At 34.6% G+C, this 20,062-nt stretch overlaps 1 protein-coding gene across 5 annotated transcripts in view; it reads left to right on the top strand.

Moving 5' to 3' along the window:
• Window positions 1-20,062, top strand: part of LOC138699470 (peroxisomal leader peptide-processing protease) — a 525,434-nt gene that overhangs the window by 471,422 nt on the left and 33,950 nt on the right. For all 5 annotated transcript variants that reach the window (XR_011332018.1, XM_069825374.1, XM_069825376.1 and 2 more), the window contains 2 exons: window positions 9,250-10,131; window positions 12,617-12,804. Coding sequence is in view for 4 of the 5 variants with exons in the window: in XM_069825374.1 (XP_069681475.1) it covers window positions 9,257-10,131; window positions 12,617-12,804 (1,063 nt within the window). In the remaining variant the exon portion in view is untranslated. The remainder of the gene's footprint in view (window positions 1-9,249; window positions 10,132-12,616; window positions 12,805-20,062) is intronic.

Raw genomic sequence — 20,062 nt, 5'->3', positions numbered from 1 at the left:
TGAGTCTTTCACGTATCCAAACAACTATTCATTCATGCATTTATTAATTTATTTACTTATTAATTCATTGGTTCATTCATTTAACCATCCAGGCATTCATTTATGCATGTATTAATTTATTTACTCATTCATTCATCCATTGATTGATTGATTCATCCATCCATCCATTCATTCATACTTTCCATTTATATATTATTTTATTTATTTACTTATTCACTCATTGATTGATTCATTCATTCATTCATTCATTATTTTATCCATGCATCCATTCGTTCATGCATTCACCCATTCGTGTATTTATTTATTTATTTACTTATGTATTTATTGATTTACTTACTTACTTATTCAGTTATTGTCTCAATCATTGAGTCATTCACGCTTCACCCAACTATTCATTCATGCATTTATTAATTTATTTACTTATTCATTTATTCGGTCATTCACTCATCCATCCAGCCATTCATTCATGCTTTTATTAATTTATTTACTTATTCATTCATTGGTTCATTCACTCATCCATCCAGTCATTCATGCTTTTATTAATTTATTTACTTATTCATTCATTGGTTCATTTATTCATCCATCCAGCTATTCATTCATACTTTTATCAATTTATTTACTTATTCATTCATTGGTTCATTCACTCATCCATCCAGTCATTCATTCATGCTTTTATTAATTTATTTACTTATTCATTCATTGGTTCATTTACTCATCCATCCAGCCATTCATTCATACTTTTATCAATTTATTTACTTATTCATTCATTGGTTCATTCACTCATCCATCCAGCCATTCATTCATGCTTTTATTAATTTATTTACTTATTCATTCATTGGTTCATTCACTCATCCATTCAGCCATTCATTCATGCTTTTATTAATATATTTACTTATTCATTCATTGGTTCATTCACTCATCCATCCAGTCATTCATTCATGCTTTTGTTAATTTATTTACTTATTCATTCATTGGTTCATTCACTCATCCATCCAGCCATTCATTCATGCTTTTATTAATTTATTTACTTATTCATTCATTGGTTCATTCACTCGTCCATCCATTTTTTATTTTTTTTTACATTGGGGAATTTAATTGAAGTTAATTTATTATGGCAGGCAGAGTAACTATCTCATGCCCCCATGTTTTATATTGCTACCAATGCACTTCATTAGAACCAGGTACCCAGGTACCCATCCATCCAGCCATTCATTCATGCTTTTATTAATGTATTTACTTATTCACTCAGCCATTAATCTATCCATTCATTCATATATTCATCCAGTCATCCATGCATTTATTTATTTATTTACTCATTTATTTATTTATTTTTATATTCATTTATCTATTTATTCACTCATTCATTAATTATTTCTCTCATTTATTTATTTTTTAATTATGTCCTATGTATCTATTTATTAATTTATTTAGTCCCTTTGACATCTACAGGACATATTGCGTCTTGTTAACATTACATGACATATACCGTTTAGATTATTGGTGTTACAGTTCTGCACTTATATTGATTACAAGAGGCCAGGGTCTTTGAAATATGCTAATATCCTGGGACAGAGTTGTTGAATGTGGATAATGTATCATTCGGGATTCCACCATTTCGTCTTTCGTTATATTTAGTGCTTTCGTTGAAGATGTGGTGGATGATGAGTTGTTGAGAAAGTGAGGTGAATTGAGAAGCGAACGCTTAGTGACCGAGATATTTTATCTGCGGGATGAATGTGCCCTGTCAGGCATGACACTTATTGCTTTGGCTCTGACAGCTGCTTGGCTTAGTGCAAAACCACTTACTGCAACTATCGCACGTTTGGGACACCAGACGTACGTGGGCGTAGGCTCTAAATTACACATTATGACGGGCAATTTGCTCTGGATGAAATGCCATTCAACATCAACATGAAAATCCTTTTACGGCCATTTTATTTGCTAGTGCAAATGACAGTATGACTTTGTTTGCCAATACACTCCCTTCGATCTTCGATCAAGTGTGGGAGTCTGATGATAACGATATCATTAGCCTGTTTTTTTAATTCGCTTTAGAGCAAAGAATATTTTAAAATTTCGTCTGTAACAGCGTTTCTTAAACTTATTTGAAGTGGGGACCACTTTTTTAAGTCAGAACAGTTCCGCGGACCACCTTACTCTTGTTCCCTTCGAAAGCAAAATTTATCATTTTTGTAGCATATTTTAATATACCTTACTTACTTACAAATGGCTTTTAAGGAACCCGAAGGTTCATTGCCGCCCTCACATAAGCCCGCCAGCGGTCCCTATCCTGTGCAAGATTAATCCAGTCTCTATCATCATACCCCACCTCCCTCAAATCCATTTTAATATTATCCTCCCATCTACGTCTCGGCCTTCCTAAAGGTCTTTTTCCCTCCGGTCTCCCAACTAACACTCTATATGCATTTCTGGATTCGCCCATACGTGCTACATGCCCTGCCCATCTCAAATGTCTGGATTTAATGTTCCTAATTATGTCAGGTGAATACAATGCGTGTAGTTATGTGTTGTGTGACTTTCTCCATTCTCCTGTAACTTCATTCCGCTTAGCCCCAAATATTTTCCTAAGCACTATTTTAATATACCAGTATACTTATATTTTAAAATAGAATTAATTAATTAAAATCAATTAAATTAAATTAATTTTATATTATTATTAACTAATTAAGCTAATGTTAATAGAAGAAGAAATTCATTTTTGTTTCTTTAACAATTCAAGGCTATTAGAGTTTGGATAATCATTTTAACTTATTAAATAAAAAAAAAATAAACGTTGTTACACTTAATGAGATGGATGAGCATGCCGATTCTTGCTCAGTTGTCCTATATCTGGACGTATGCTGGCAAGCTTAAGTCGGAGATCGTCACATACATCGAATCGATTTCGGTAGCCTACTTTGTTTTTATTAGAGTTAGTGATGAAAACCCTTTCTGACACAGATACATAGAAACAAACTGAATTACAATCACCAAGGCACCATTGTACAGTTCACTATACTTATTCTCTTTTCACTTGTGATGAGGTCCAGAAATTAACCATATCTTCCGCTTGGAATTTCATTTTAATTTCTGTCTTATTCGAGAATTCAATTAACTGTTTTCTTTCACTCAGTGGAAGTTTGTTTCAATATTGCAATGAAAGGGATCATGAACCCATGAAAATTCGTCACATTTACTTGGAAAATAAGTTTCAAATTGTGACCTCAGAGTTGTATTATTGGTGTACGACGTACAGTACGTGACCATTTCAATGTGCAGACTGGGTGTCGGCAAAACTATTAAGAAAGTCATAAATACATGAAAAGGTTCGGTCCTCTGTTATGAATTCGGGTGGTCTCTGGCTGGATTACAGGCGAGGCGCCAGATGTGCAGGGAAACGCCACGTTCATAGTGCTTTAAATCCCTTATTTTGTTGTTGAGATTGGGAAGTCAGTAGACTGATAGGGTAATAAATTTCATAAAATATCAGTACTGGGAGAAAAACTGAAAGACGATTGACATGTGTCATTTCCAAACTGTGAGATTTTCAGCTATAGAGTGCTACGCAATTCTTTTGAATTTTATTTTTTCTTCTGCCTTTTTTTAAGGACCACAAGGGCAGACCTCGAGGACCACATGTGGTCCGCGGACCATAGTTTGAGAAACGCTGATCTATAACATTCACATTTCGAAGTATTTATACATTGAGAAACCTTCAATAGCAAATGTGAGACGCTAAATTAGAGTTTCATTACTTCCACATTTTAAATTTACATACCATTTACCATATGATTATATTTCAGATGCATACGCTATACTCCTAAAATCTATTTCATTTATTATCATCTTCTTGCATTAGAGCTCCATGCTTGTTTTGGCTTCATTCTAATTGCTTTCTTTATCTTCTGGTAGATATTGTTCCATTTTACTCCTTTATGAAATGCCGTTAGTTATATTTTTGGTATTTTATTGTACTTACTTACTTACTTGCAAATGGCTTTTAAAAGGGTATATGTACGTGAACGAACACAAATATTATCAGAAAATGCAGGCTCTAAATTTCTAAAATTTTATAAGGAAATGAACTCATAATTGGACAAAAATTACAAGGTACCAACACAAGACTTATTAGAAACTAAATATCTGATAAAAGTGTAAAAAGGTTACTAATAATATTATTTAGAATTCACTTTTTACTTTAAATTAAATTTTCCAAAATTTGAAAATTTTCACACACATTATTTCATAACTCCACAACCATTAGAGATAGAATTTTGAAATTTTGTACACTGATTTAACATGCATTTATGCAAAAGCTAGATATAATAATACCCATTTATTTGAAAATAGAAAAATTAGGTCACAAAACATTATGTAAACTTTAATATATTTTATATAGGACAAATAAAAAATTAATTGTATTAAATTAAACAACTCTACATGTCTGAGTGTAGTCCACTTTTCAAAAATGAGTGTTTATTACATGCAAGAAAACTATTAAAGATGTCAGAGAAACTATAACAATGTTATGGTTACCTTAATGATATAACTGCAGAATATTTTTTTTATGCTTTGACAAAACTGGTTTGAAAAATATTATTAGTAACCTTTTTTATACTTTTACCAGATATTTAAGTTCTAACGAATCTTGCTTTGGTACCTGGTAATTTTTGTCCAATTGTGAGTTCATTTTCTTATAAAATTTTAGAAATCTAGAGTCTGCATTTTTTAACAATATGTGTGGTCGTTCACGTACATATACCCTTAAGGACCCGCAGGTTCATTGCCGCCCTCACATAAGCTTGCCATCGGCCCCTATACTGAGCAAGATTAATCCAGTCTCTATAATCATATCCCACCTCCCTCAAATCCATTTTTATATTATCCTCCCATCTACGTCTCGGCCTCCTTAAATATCTTTTTTCCTCCGACCTCCCAACTAACACACTATATGCATTTCTGGATTTGTCCATTATAGAATAGAATAGATTGTTACTTTATTGGGTTATTTTACGACGCTGTATCAACATCTAGGTTATTTAGCGTCTGAATGATATGAAGGTGATAATGCCGGTGAAATGAGTCCGGGGTCCAGAACCGAAAGTTACCCAGCATTTGCTCGTATTGGGTTGAGGGAAAACCCCGGAAAAAACCTCAACCAGATAACTTGCCCCGACCGGGATTCGAACCCGGGCCACCTGGTTTCGCGGCCAGACGCGCTGACCGTTACTCCACAGGTGTGGACTAGAATAGATTTTAATAGAATAAAATTATAGATAGGATTAACCGTAGGTAATGTCATTAATTTTTAGGGGGATATTGTTTGAAATATTTCAAACAGAAAGGTTTAATACAATTTTGCTCGTTTTTGCTTCCTTTCCGAGATAAAAATTCTTTCATGTATGAAATATTTCATTGCTTGTTTTAGAAAAGCCATTGATCTAATTTCCAATATGCTCAGTCAATTTAACAATGCAATGTATTATAATAATAGATAACAGAAAGAATTTTAGTTTTGTCCTTTAAATGTGCAGAAATTTGACCGGAATAAATGTAACATTTTAAAATTCCTTTTCAGAACGAAAAGTTAATTTGTTCAGATCAAATTTCTGCACATTGAAAGGACAAAACTAAAATTCTTTCAATCATTTATTATCATAATACACGGTTCTCTTAAATTGACTGAGCATATTGGGAATTAAATAATTGGTTTTACCAAAACACGCTATCAATTTTTTCACAAAAAAAAAAAATACATTTTTATATCGAAAAGGAAGCAGAAACAAGGAAAATTGTATTAAACGTTTTTGTTTGAATAACCTTCTAAAATTAATGACATTACTTACGGTACAGCCTGTATATACAATAGGAACTCGCTTAATTCTTAAAGAAATTCCCTGCATATAATGTAGCAGTATTTTCAATAGTGAATGCTTAGTGCAATTTTGCTAATGAAATTCACAGGAAAACTCTGCAAGCTATAAAATTTACGAAAATGATAAGAACTAGTTAATTTTTAGCGAACAAATACTTTTTGTTTCTACAAAAATGTTTAACCCGGCCATATGTAGATTTCGAAGGCCGTCAAAAGTTGCACTGTTATACTGTAGCGTAGGATCTATTTAAATATGAAAAAATGAAAGTAGGTATATAACATCTGTACAACAACAACAAATTCCACAATTTGGGACATCTGGCCGAAATCTACGGCTGACCACTAGGATCCAGAATACAAAGCAGAGGTTAAATGAAAAATACAATATGATTGCGGAGAGAATACGGAACAATGATAAATTTAAAATAAAGTACAATTTGATTTCGGAAAAACATGAGATGAAAATACATTGAAGAGTAATGAAATGAAGTGAAAAAAAATTACATAGTATTATACAAGTGATTGTGTAAAATGGATAATGAATCTCTCAATACCATTAGACAAATTTTGTTAATGTCCCCATTAGAAAATTTAAGAGAAAGGAGAACGGTTTTGGTTAACTTAAATGAAGTTCCCGTAGCGCCAAAAAAGAAGTCCTTTCACTTCCCATGTATTATTATTATTCATTTTGTATCTCTCACTGAAGTGAGGAATACATGGGTTGTAAGTTGAAATTGGCATGAAATTTTTCAGAAAACTATAAAACCTAAGAGGTTGTGTGATGTCTCAATTGAAAGCTATTAAGGTTGTGGGAAAAATATAACTTTATAACATTGTGCATCAAATGCTTTGTGTGAAAATGATGAGTGCCCGTGGTCGTGCGAGGAAACGTGGTATAACTTACAGAAATACTGTTTAAAGATATGAAAGACGCTGTCTATGTGAATGGCGCTGGTACCATGAACAATGCATCAAGACGGAAAATTTAAATGAAGCATTACGATGTGGGTCCAAGAAATGATTCGAGTAGTCATTTTCAAGCATTTCATTTTAAAGAAGTGATCGTGAATGAGCATTTAAATTCATGTTATCCTTTCCTCAGTCGCGCGTGTATACCGGATAGAGGACCGTCTCCAAGATTGTAAGAAAACGTATTATCATACATGGTTCGTGATAAGGGAAAGCATCGACGGGTGTAAAAATCAAAATTATTCCTGCATCATAATATTAGGGAAAGTTTCACAGTCATGATGGATATTATACTAAAAATGTTGTTTATAATGAAATATTGACCCTCTAAGTGCCAATCATTATTACGACGTGATATTATAATTTTGCTAGAAATGTCGGTCACGATCTAATCGTGATATGGTTCAGTGGAGCGGCTCACTTGTGTACATTTACTTGACGTTTTTCACATAATACTACGCAAAGGGAGTCGGGTTAATATTAACTAAAATCAGCCAGCAGATTTTCCGCTGTACAACACATCTGCTTCCCATAGTTTTATTTATTCACAGTTCATATTCTGCCCAAGGGCAGGTCTTTCACTGCACACCCAGCGTTCTCCAATCTTTCCTATTTTCTTCCTTCCCCTTAGTCTCTGCATACAACCCATATATATCTTATTGTTGTCTATCATCTGATATCTTCTTGTGCCCTGAACTTTTCTCCCGTTCACCATTCCTTCCAGTGCATCCTTCAGTAGGCAGTTTCTTCTCAACCAGTGACCCAGCCAATTCACTTTTCTCTTCCTGATCAGTTTCAGCATTATTCTTTCTTCACTCACACTTTCCAGCACAGTTTCATTTTATTTTTTTCGGTCTGTCCATTTCACACGTTCCATTCTTCTCCATATCCACATTTCCAATGCTTCTAGTCGCTTCTATTCACTTCGTCGTAATGCTCATGTTTCTTCTTCATACAATGCATTTCATTAGTCTCTTCCTAAGTTCTTCTTCAGAGGTCCCCAAAAGATGCTCCTTTTTCTATTAATTACTACTTATAGTACACCACAAGTGTTCGAAGCTGTCCACTTGTTCCACTGCCTCATTTAGAATTCGTACGTTTATCTTCTTTATTACTCTTCCGATAACCATGCTCTTCGTCTTGTTTGCATTTATCTTCATTCCATACTGCTCACAGCTGTCATTTAGCTCCAGTAGCATATCCTTTAGAATCATCTTCTCTTCTGCTAACAACGCAAATCGTATGTGTACTTTATTATTCTTCCTCCTACTATCATCCTTGCCATATTCTGAAAACAGTTCTTCACTAAATTCTCAAAATAGATGTTGAATAGTTAGGTGATAATGGGCATCGTCTCCCTATTTCACTTTCCTCTGACATTTTTTCACCTCTCCTGACTACAGTATAAGAAGAATCAGTAGGGACAACACTTGTCGGCACTTTTGATGTTGTTGGTACTAAATTCAAGCTCGGTAAGGTCTAGTTCTCAATGAATCCAACTATGTCGCTAGTATCAAACCACTCAAAATATTAGTAAAATATTTATTTATTTATTTATTTATTTATTTATTTATTTATTTATTTACTTATTTATTTATTTATTTATTTATTTATTTATTTATTTTATTGGTCAGTAATACGAATAATCTTGTATGTATTATCTATCATTAATATTATGTCGCTAGGAAGTCAAAATAATTATATCCCTTGTTGACGTTCATGTTCGCACTTCACCGCAACGGACGCCATGATGTATTATGTTGTACTTGGATCAATTTTACCAACATAAGCCTCAAACAGTGACTTGAACGTTAGCGTCAATTAGTGAATATTTTCATGATGATTGCATACGGAAGTAATTATTATTATGATTACATTGCCATTCCTTTGCCTCATGTCTTTAAAATTATTAAAAGATGAGTAATAAATGTTTTCAGTTAATATTAAATTATGCCAGGCCTGTCGTAGATGGAGATCCATCTGGTGGAGGTTCCAGATAATACACCCAGTTTCGTGACATGCGCACTCAGAATTTGTTTCCACGAAATGTCTTAGGTGTCTTTACTGTATGTTGTCTATACTGTGTCCTGATTGTCGAGTCGAGCGTTGTTTCATATAAAGATTACTGAATAGCCTCCTCTCTTTCCAGTCCACACATATTTTCTTCAGGATCCCTATAAGTTATTCCAATTCACTCTGTCAAAAGTCTTTTCCAGGTCGACAAACACTACATACACTTCTTTATTCTTCTGTATATATCTTCCGCCGATTGTTCGCAGCAGTCCAATTACGTCTCTCACAGCTAGTTGTATAAATAACTGTCATGGTATTTTGATTTTAATAAACTTACACAGGTTCATTTTCCTGTTGTTATTAATTTATCTTCACATTTTTTATTTTTGCAGACAGAAGATGGACACGTGTGGTGTCTTGGTATCCTGCAGTGTGTCCGGGAGCGACAATCCGGTGAAGTGCTCTGGCATACGAATAGGACGCAACTGGATCCTCACCACCGGTACTATCCTAAACACCGCTCTGCAGGCTACCAGCGACCAGAACAACATCACCTCTTGGATGAAGAAACTCGGCGTGGCGTTTGATGGATGCCATCTGACCAGCATTCAAGACACGCAGCTCCAGAAAAGTCAGATGACCTTCACGGTGACCACTTCGCTCGAGGCCAATCCACTTAATCAAATAGCGTCCAAATCGAGTTTCAGCATCGGCAGTCTGATGCCAGTTGATAGGAAATGGGGAATAATGAAACCCAGGCACAGAGGCATTTTGTGGAACCACCAGAAGGATGTAGGAAATCCATCAGCACTTGCAGAAAAGCACCACGAAGTTAAGGCTTCATTAAAATACGTCTGGCGAAGTGAATTGATATCACAGTCTATTGACACCATGATGTCGCAATGGATTCTGGGCAGCACAACATCCGGTGAAGAAGACAGTGCTACAGAGGCAGAATCATATATCGCCAAACAGCTGCTTCCTCTGTTTCTGGTGCTCCATATCCAAGTCGATAGTGATGAAAATGTTGACCAAAGCGAGATCAATAAAGTTTTGGAGAATCTTCGCAGCATTTGTGACTCCAATGAAGGGATTTTGCGTCGTGGTCAGAGTGTGACGGTTGAGTCTACGCCATTCGGCAACTATTACTTCTACAATTCTGTCAGCGACGGCATTGTCAGCAATGTGGTTGGTCCTGACAATTGTCTAGTGTTGACTGACGCACGATCTGCTCTTGGATGTGAAGGAGGACCAATATATGTGACTTTTCGAAGGTAAGTTGAATCTATGGCATGTTTCTTAAGGGGAGAGGATGGTATTTTTTGGTGAAAAATGAGTAAATTAAAAACAATTCTTTAAAATACTCTGTGATATGAGTGGAATGCATAGTATAACATTTTGTACGTATTTGTGCCCTTATCGGATGTTGAGTCGTCATTTTTAAACTTCCTGTGTTATGGATTTTTAAATCACTCGCCCACTTTTATTGTTGTTTCCAATAAATTAAATTTTCAATTTTTTTTTCTTTAAAATACCCTTTGATATGTGTGCAATGCATTGCATAACATTTTGTGAGTATTTGTGCCCTTATCGGCTGTTGAGACGTCATTTTTAAACTTCCTGTGCTATGGATTTTTAAATCACACGCCCGCTTTTATCGGTTTCCAGTAACTTTATTTTTTTGCTACATTGCCAGACAAAAATGGATATAATTTCTGAACTATTAAAAATACATGCATGAAATTTAGAACACACATTCTTTAGACTATTAGGAAACTTTTCTCTGTAACAGAATTTTGTTAATTGATTTCATTTTAAAAATACGTCCGTTTGTTTGCAAGAAAGGAAATCAGAAAATTGTTATTATATTTTAATTGTTTATTTTACAAACGTAGGAACTAATATCAAAATTCTATTACAGACAGTTTTTAGAACATACTTTTGCAAATACATTGCAAAAAACTGTTTGAATCTATCTTAAAAATGGTTTAGATATATCGGTTTTAGTACAATCCTGCATTGGGTATATATTTTTTTTCAAATTTGGGCCCCCAAATAATTTTTTTTTTTATTTTTATTTGGTTGAGTTGCCAGAGGTATGAGCTCTCTACATACAACAAATTAATATTTTACACCAAATAGGAAAAAAGTTTTAAAAATACCATCCTCTCCCCTTAAATTACACAGAAGTTATAGCCTGTCTTTCTACTTACACATCAATAGGAATTTTAAGACTGCTCAAAGTAGTCGTAGGAGTATCGTCATAATTAATGATAGAGAAAGCAGAATACAGAAGTTGGTTTTTCAGAAAATTATCGCTTGAAATTTTCTTGCGAGCCGCATTTTGGAAGCCGGTAGTGCAGCTGGAGACAATAAGGAAATAGTACCTCACTTTACCAGTTCCATTGATACTAGATTATACTTTGTTCAGTTTCCTCGTGTACAGTTTCGCAGATTTTGCCGACTGGCCTTCTAGCGCCCGCTGCTAATTGGTTGTCAAAATAAATGTATTTATTGCTGCGACAAAAATCTTGTCTTCGCCTGTTACAACCAATCACAACCCTCACTTAGAAAAACTGACAGCTTCTCTTCACCTCCACGTGAAAAGTTGCCTCATCTGTAAATAGACTGAAGTAACAGTCTTGCGTCAGAAGGCAAAAGGAAGTAAGCGCCAAAACATTGATTTTTAGGTTATGATTGATTAATATATAGTATTTTAAGTTTGTTTTGATATTTCGCTCCCGAATTGCAAGGAAGGATAATTGTGTATATTTTTATATGTTCGAAGGAATAGTTGACAAAGTTGTTTGAATATTTGTCTGTTGATTGCTGGTAAAACGAAACAAGACACATGTATTTAAACTCAGTTTATTTATTTATTTATTTATTTATTTATTTATTTTATCTATCTATCTATCTATCTATCTATCTATCTATCTATCTGTCTGTCTGTCTGTCTGTCTGTCTGTCTGTCTGTCTGTCTGTCTGTCTGTCTGTCTGTCTGTCTATCTATCTATCTATCTATCTATCTATCTATCTATCTATCTATCTATCTATCTATCTATCTATCTATCTATCTATCTATCTATCTATCTATCTATCTATCAGGACAAAGCCCGAATTACAATAGACAATACAGATTTATTAAAAAAAACATAGAGTTGCTGTTATTTAAATGAAATAATTAATACCACGTTTCATATCACTTTGGTATAAGGGGATAATTTATAAAGATCAGAACATTCACCTTACCGTATCTCAAAACGGAGATTTTGGACTTAGGCTACTTTCTTCTGACTTCTGAGGTAAGCAGTCATTGAGTGGTCGAGGATCGCTAGAAATGTGGCAACTGTGCTGTATCTGAATGGAATTGTCAGCGTTGTTTGTGTAATAAGTAATAAATAAGCGAGCGTTCAAACACGTCACCTAAGTGCACACGAGGAAGTTTTACGAACTATATTTCGAAGGTGATACAGCTCGTTAAATAATGGATAGGCTATAAATAAGAATAAGAGAATATAAGTAAAGTAACTGTTAATGTATATCAACAGTAAAAGTGAATACCATAACACACGAGAGATAAAAAAAAGTAAAAAAAGGAAGAGATTGTGCTGCCGCCTAGCAGTTAAAGGAACTAACTAACAGAAGACGAAGTATTCAGCTTGAACTGTCTTCTGCGGAAACTTGTACAGTGCATGGAAATGAAGAACTCAGTTATTCCGATTGCTTTCTTTCCGAGCCAGGATGTTATCTTTTCAGGTCTGGACGTCAGAGACGGCGCCTGGTGGGGATGGTGCTGTGTTCCCTGAGCTGGTGGCGCGGCGAGTGGGTCGGCTTCACCCTGGGGGTGGCGCTGCGCCCCGTGCTGCGCAGACTGCTGATGCCGGATGCGCCATTGATAAACAGCCGATCTCTCGTGCCGCCAGACACCTCCCAGGATCGGCTAGGTATGTCACTTTTGGTCTCTCTACGGAAGGAAGTTGCTACCTTGATAGTGCTGTTCATCGGAGTGACTACTACCGCGGAGGAATCGGATATCTATACTAATAATAAATCTGTAGCCGAAATTTTTCTGGTAATTTTCGATTTTCCAAAAATAATTGGTCCTAACATATATAATTAACCACCCTGAAACCGAAAATCGCTTTTTTGAAATTTTTGTTTGTATGTCTGTCTGTCTGCATGTTTGTTACCTTTTCACGCGATAATGGCTGACCGGATTTCGATGAAAATTGAAATATAAATTAAGTTCGTTGTAACTTAGATTTTAGGCTACATGGCATTCAAAATACATTATTTAAAAGGGTGGTTATAAGGGGGCCTGAATTAAATAAATCGAAATATCTCGCTTATTATTGATTTTTGTGAAAAATGTTACATAACAAAAGTTTCTTTAAAAATAATTTGCGATAAAGTTTTATTCCTTGAAAAATTTTGATAGGACTGATGTTTAATGAGATAAATGAGTTTTAAAATTAAAATAACTGCCATCTAGGGCCGTGTAATGAATTAAAAAACAAATGACTTCGTCTGTAAGGGGCCTTGGACACAACAATCGAAAGCTATGAAAGATAGCCTACAGAGAATGTTTCTGTGTTTGTATGAAGTAATATCGGAAGCTAAATTAACCGATTTGTATAATTAATTATTATTTTCACCATTGGAAAGTGTAGTTTCTCTAGATGGACATAATGCTATACTGTTATTACAGTAACTTCTGATATAATACAATATAAAATAAAATAATATAATATAATATGTAATATTATATAATATCATTTAAGTTATTTGAAGGGTTCAGAACCATAGTGGGCCAAGCGCCATTTACAGAATACGTAGAAAATAAGGGTAAAAATTAAGTTATTAGCATACTTCAATGGAAACCTATAACAAGTAAAATAAAGAATAGACATTAAATCTAAATGATGTCAATCTTCATTAAACTATGGTTGCATGTAGTAAAAATTAAGAAACATGTTTAAAGGAATTGTCATTGCACCAAATGAGTGTCTCTGGACCAAAATGATCGCATTTTAATTATTTGTATCCAATTTAAATTAAGTAACATATTAAACGATTTATCCTTCTATCAAACACGAATGTTCCCTGGATCAAATGTCCTATTTTAATTATGTAATTACTTTATATTTATTTCTAACGGGTGCAGCGGAGCGCACGGGTACGGCTAGTTACGAATAAAGCTCCCCACCGGTGATCTCCGGTACTACCGTAAGTGCAACAGGGGACATACGGAGGGATGGGGGGTTCGGACCGAAGCGACAGTTAGCTCAAGGACGACCGGCGCGTACGGACTGACGGTAGTTGTGAGTAGGATAAAATGGCACCAAATCGGATATCCGTCGCATGGAAATTCTTTAATTTAGTTGAAGATAATAATAAAGTCGTACGCTGTAAACTTTGTGGGCGAATTTACTCTAAGGGTGGTGGAACTTCGAATTTGTTAGACCATTTGAAGCGATCGCACGATCGCGAACTTGATGAAAGCGCCGACAAAAACAATTACGCAAAGCATTTGATACGATTTCTATTTAAATTTGTTTTAGTACTATTGTTCCCAAAGGCCTACAGTATAGAAAAAGTCTTGAAATTTCTCTAAAACGTAACTTTCGAGGCAATAAAAATATATATGAAATATTTAAAAGACAATTTTTATATTTTACTGTTTAGATTAAAATATTGAGTTTCTGAATGAAACTAAAGAAACGTGTGATAATAATATAATTACAATTATCCTTAACTTGATATCCGCTTATATTTTTATTACAGGGAAAGAGTGTCGCGTTTCAGAGGAGGTAGTTCAAATACTGACACCCTTTAACACAATAATCACAATCCTGTCCGGTGAAGAATATGAATAAATTATTTTGCACAGTAAACTTTAACCCACTGATACCACACGTTCCTTTTGTTCCATTCTTAAACTCCCTTAATATTTTTTAAGTCAAACTAAACCGATTAGAATAATAATTGACAGAAACTGTTGGCGAATAAAGGAGTGTTTCCAGGAGAACTACAGTATAAATGTTTACATTAGCTACTGAAAAGCTTTACTTCTGCGTTAGTTTTGCAATTAGATTTAATGTTATTAATTTGATCAATGACATAAAACTAATAGGCGTACGTCTTTCCACATATTATGAATTTCAAAACTAGAAAAAAAATCTGTCAGCTAACGCAGCACTTCAAGCAAAACAAGAAAAAAAGAACCGAAGAAATAGAGAGAGATAAACATAAAAGAGAGATTAAACAACAACAAATTATAACTTATTTTAAAAGATACGCGGACGTCAGCAGACTCGAATCACTACCTGATCCGATTAAAGGAATGCTCAGCGGAAAGTGTATGTCCGCGCCACAGCACATATACAACCTGCGCTGCATCAATGGGAGGTAACCGGAGGACTCCGAATGAAAGCGCGCAAACAACTGCTCCGGAGAAAAACCTAATCATAAGCAGCACTATACCTTGTTTCAATTCCAACGAATGGTAATACAGAGTGAGTCATAATTATGTACTATAAAGTATTGCAGAGTATTCTATACACCAAAAAAAACATATTTTGTTATTTAAACGTATAGCCGATACTGCATTGTTATCGACATATGGCAACATTGCGTTATTTCAAAGCTAGTCTACCAATTACCCGTGGCTAAAATCGGCAATCTCCGTGAGAAAGATGTGCCATCTTCATGACACTTATTTTTGTCCTTCTTTCCTCTCCTCTCCACCAGGTGGCGAGTATGAGATTCCATCTCTGTATTTCTTGACATTTATGTTGTCGTGTTTCATCATAATACTAGTGGAAACACTAGTAATGCCCCACTTCGATTATTGTGATTTTCTACTGACTGGCCTCAATGTCAACCAGTCGCAAAGATTACAACGTGTTCATAATTCTTGTGTTCGCTTCGTCTGCGATGTCCGTCGCGCTGACCACATTACCCCATCCTTTCAAACTCTAAACTGGCTACGGCTTAACGAACGTAGAAATTTTCATTCTCTTGTTCTCCTTTTCCAAGTCCTTCACACCTCTACACCTACCTACCTTGCCTCCCGTTTCAGTTACCTGTCATCATATCATAATCGCTTCACACGCACGCAAAATAGCCGCATACTAGCCATACCAACACATAAGACATCATCGTATTCATCATCATACACAATCTCGCTCTCACGCTTGTGGAATTCCCTACCCAGTGACATCAGAGACTGTCGGAATTTAGTAGCGTTCAAAAGCAAGCTTATTAAGTATTTTCTTACTGCGTAGAGTAGGTTTAATTTGTACTTAATCAATGCTTCACTCTTCTTAACTTTTACAATAAACTGTCTAGCTTTTATTAATCAGTTAATCTTTTAGTGCTTTGATTTTTATTGTATTTGTAAATGTAATATTAATTGTAATTATAATTGTAATTCTATTCTTAGTATTGTAGTTGTAATCCCCTGGTAGAGGGGAAGAGAAAGCCTGATGGCCTTATCTCTACCAGGTTAAATAAATAAATAAAATAAAAAAATAAAAATAAATAAAGCCAGTTTCTCAAAATAGTACGGCGTGAAAAATTGCCCCAAACGCCGGGTTTGTGCATCTCGCCTTCCATTTGAACCCTGTTCCGCCGTGGAAAACTAACACGCCAGCAGTTCGACTGTGACATCAGAACCGAGAATGAAGTAGGCAGAAGTCCGAAATACCAGCCTCAGTACTTCTGATTATCAGGCTGACACGCGTTTTCAGTGGTGCGCACGTGTCAAATTTGTCTTGGCTGCCTTTCACACCTGCTACCAGCATTGTGTTCGTTGCACAAGATTTTGTCTACCTGTTTAAAATATTGTGATGTTTTGGAAGTAGGCCGACACCAGCTCACTTTGCATCTGCGATCAGTATGTCGTCATATTATTTTGCACCTATTCCAAAAAAGTAATTAATTATACTGATAGAATTGTCCTTAATTCATAGAATAGCGTGGACGAAGCAGGTGACTAACTCCTCTCTAGCCGTAGATAGCACATCGCGAACCAGGACATTATGGATGGGATAAATGAATAATTCATTCATTTCTTATGGTTAATTGATTTTAGGTTAATTGGTAGTTGATGAATTGATTCATTAATTCATTCGTGGTTAATTCATTGGTTAATTTAATTTATTTATTGATTCATTCATACATAGTTAATTAATTGATTCATTCATTGATGATTAAATAATTGGTAAATTTATTGATTAACTCATTTATTGATTGTGAATTGACTGGTTTATTGATGGTTGATTGATTGATGGAAATTGATTGGTTCATTGATGGTTAATTCATTTCTTGATTCATTCATTGATGGTATTGATTGGTTCATTGATTCATTCATTCATTGATGGTTAATTAATTGGTTCATTGATTCATTGATGGGAATTGATTGGTTCATTGATTTATTCATTAATTGATGGTTAATTTATTAGTTGATTGATTCTTTAATGGGTATTGATTGGTTCATTGATTCATCCATTCATTGATGGTTAATTTATTGGTTGATTCATTCATCGATGGGTATTGATTCGTTCATTGATTCATTCATTCATTGATGGTTAATTCAATGGTTGATTGATTCATTGATGGTTAACTGATTGGTTCATTGATTCATTCATTCATTGATGGTTAACTCATTGGTTGATTGATTCATTTATGGGAATTGATTGGTTCATTGATTTATTCATTCATTGATGGTTAATTCATTGGCTGATTGATTCATTGATGGGAATTGATTGGTTCATTGACTCATTCATTCATTGATGGTTAATTCATTGGTTGATTGATTCATTGATGGTTAATTAATTGGTTCATTCATTCATTCATTCATTGATGGTTAATTCTTTGGTTGATTGATTCATTGATGGATAATTGATGCATTAATTGATTAATTCATGGATTGATTGATAAAAGTTGGTACACAGACGGGATAAATGCCTCAACATCGAAGGTGGTTACGTAGAGAAGTAGCCATGGTTAGAGTAAAGGATGTGTAATGTAGGCGAGTGTAAATTAGTAACAATAAATTTCACAGCTATGGGAAAATTAATTATTTATTGAACGCCCCTCGTATATCAGCGTAGGAAACCCGTACTAACCCCAAATACTTCATCTCAGACTTTTTACTAAGTATTGCACACGACAGAAGAAATGAGAGGGAGTTGGACTGTGTTAGTGGAATGATAAACGGAAACGAAGTACCCCTGTAAAAACCCTCTGCAACGTCTGCTTTCTCCACCACAAATTCCATCACTACCTGGCATGAGATCGAACCCGGGCCGTTTGGATGGAATACCAGATGAATGATAGGTGGTAGTCCGGTCGATCCCCAGTATGGGCAGTGTGGTGGGTGTGTAGTTGAGTCGGTCGGTTGCCTCACTAAATATCTTACATTCTTGTCTGTCTTCAATTATTCAAAGTTCACTTAAGATGGAACTGAATGCCGTTTGAGCGGTGTGACTGCTGGATGGGGTTCTGTGGCGCCGCCGTCCTCCTTGTGCAAATGATTTAAAACTCTCCTTTGCCCGATGAATTTAATTTCATTACTGGAGTTTGTGATATTTATTCAAAGCATGAGTTTTCATTTTAAAATTCCAACGCTTTTTCAATTTGTATTGTGATTTATATAACTTAGCCTCTCCATGGCTGAACTCCATGAACGACCACTCTCTGTTAGATAACAAATTTTTTATTCATCTTCTTCGTCTATTGATCATCTTCTGCAATTGAAGACCTTGGAGTTAAATAGTGATAACCCTCAAAATTGAGATTGACAGTTTTCTGATTGTTAACAGCTTATAATAGTAGTAGTACTAGTAGTAGTAGTAGTTAGTAGTAGTTGGTAGTAGTACTAGTAGTAGTTGGTAGTAGTACTAGTAGTAGTAGTAGTTAGTAGTAGTAATAGTTAGTAGTAGTAATAGTTAGTAGTAGTAATAGCAGTAGTACTAGTATTAGTTAGTACTAGTAGTAGTAGTTAGTAGTAGTACTAGTAGTAGTAGTTAGTAGTAGTTGGTAGTAGTACTAGTAGTAGTAGTAGTTAGTAGTAGTAATAGTTAGTAGTAGTAGTAGTTAGTAGTAGTAATAGTTAGTAGTAGTAGTAGTTAGTAGTAGTAATGGTTAGTAGTAGTAGTTAGTAGTAGTAGTAGTAGTTAGTAGTAGTAGTAGTTAGTACTAGTAGTAGTAGTTAGTAGTAGTAGTACTAGTAGTAGTTAGTAGTAGTAGTACTAGTAGTAGTTAGTAGTAGTAGTACTAGTAGTAGTTAGTAGTAGTAGTTAGTAGTAGTACTAGTGGTAGTAGTAGTTAGTAGTAGTACTAGTAGTAGTAGTAGTAGTTAGTAGTAGTACTAGTAGTAGTAGTTAGTAGTAGTAGTTATTAGTAGTTAGTAGTAGTAGTAGTAGTAGTAGTAGTAGTAGTAGTAGTAGTTAGTAGTTAGTAGTAATACTAGTAGTAGTAGTAGTAGTAGTTAGTAGTAGTAGTACTAGTAGTAGGTAGTAGTACTAGTAGTAGTTAGTAGCAGTAGTAGTAAGTAGTAATACTAGTAGTAGTAGTAGTTAGTAGTAATACTAGTAGTAGTTAGTAGTAGTAGCAAGTAGTAATACTAGTAGTAGTAGTAGTTAGTAGTAGTAGTACTAGTAGTAGTTAGTAGTAGTAGTACTAGTAGTAGTTAGTAATACTATTAGTAGTAGTAGTAGTCGTGGTGGTGGTGGTGGGTTTTGGTGGTGGTAGTGGTAGTAATTTTATTTTGCGTGGCAGAGTTAAGGTCATAAGGCCTTCTCTTCCACTCAACCAGATTTGAGTAATATACATGAAATACAAAATTATGTGATAGATTGCAAAACAACAGAAAAAATATCCTTACATAAAAGAAGATATTTTGGTTAAATAATTATGTAAATATGTTAACAAATGATTGGACTATGCTGCTTGAAAAATATGGCAGTCCTCTGGTGTTTGCAGTAAAAATTAAAATGTATGCAATTTACAATTACTAAAATGGCAGAGCATCAACAAACTCTGTTCGTGAGGTTGCTTAGTTAGTGGCCTTAAGTGAAACAATACGCAAAGCCCTCGAAAAATAAGTTTACTTTATATTTTTAATTTAAAAAATCATACAAATTATACAGTATTTGGAATTCTAAAAATATAATCTGTAAAAGTAGTATGCAAGAC

This window comes from Periplaneta americana, chromosome 5, assembly GCF_040183065.1.
Source record: "Periplaneta americana isolate PAMFEO1 chromosome 5, P.americana_PAMFEO1_priV1, whole genome shotgun sequence".
NCBI classification, from domain to species: domain Eukaryota; kingdom Metazoa; phylum Arthropoda; class Insecta; order Blattodea; family Blattidae; genus Periplaneta; species Periplaneta americana.
The sequence above is the reverse complement of the archived record's forward strand: the minus strand, read 5'-3'. Positions and strand labels throughout refer to the sequence as shown.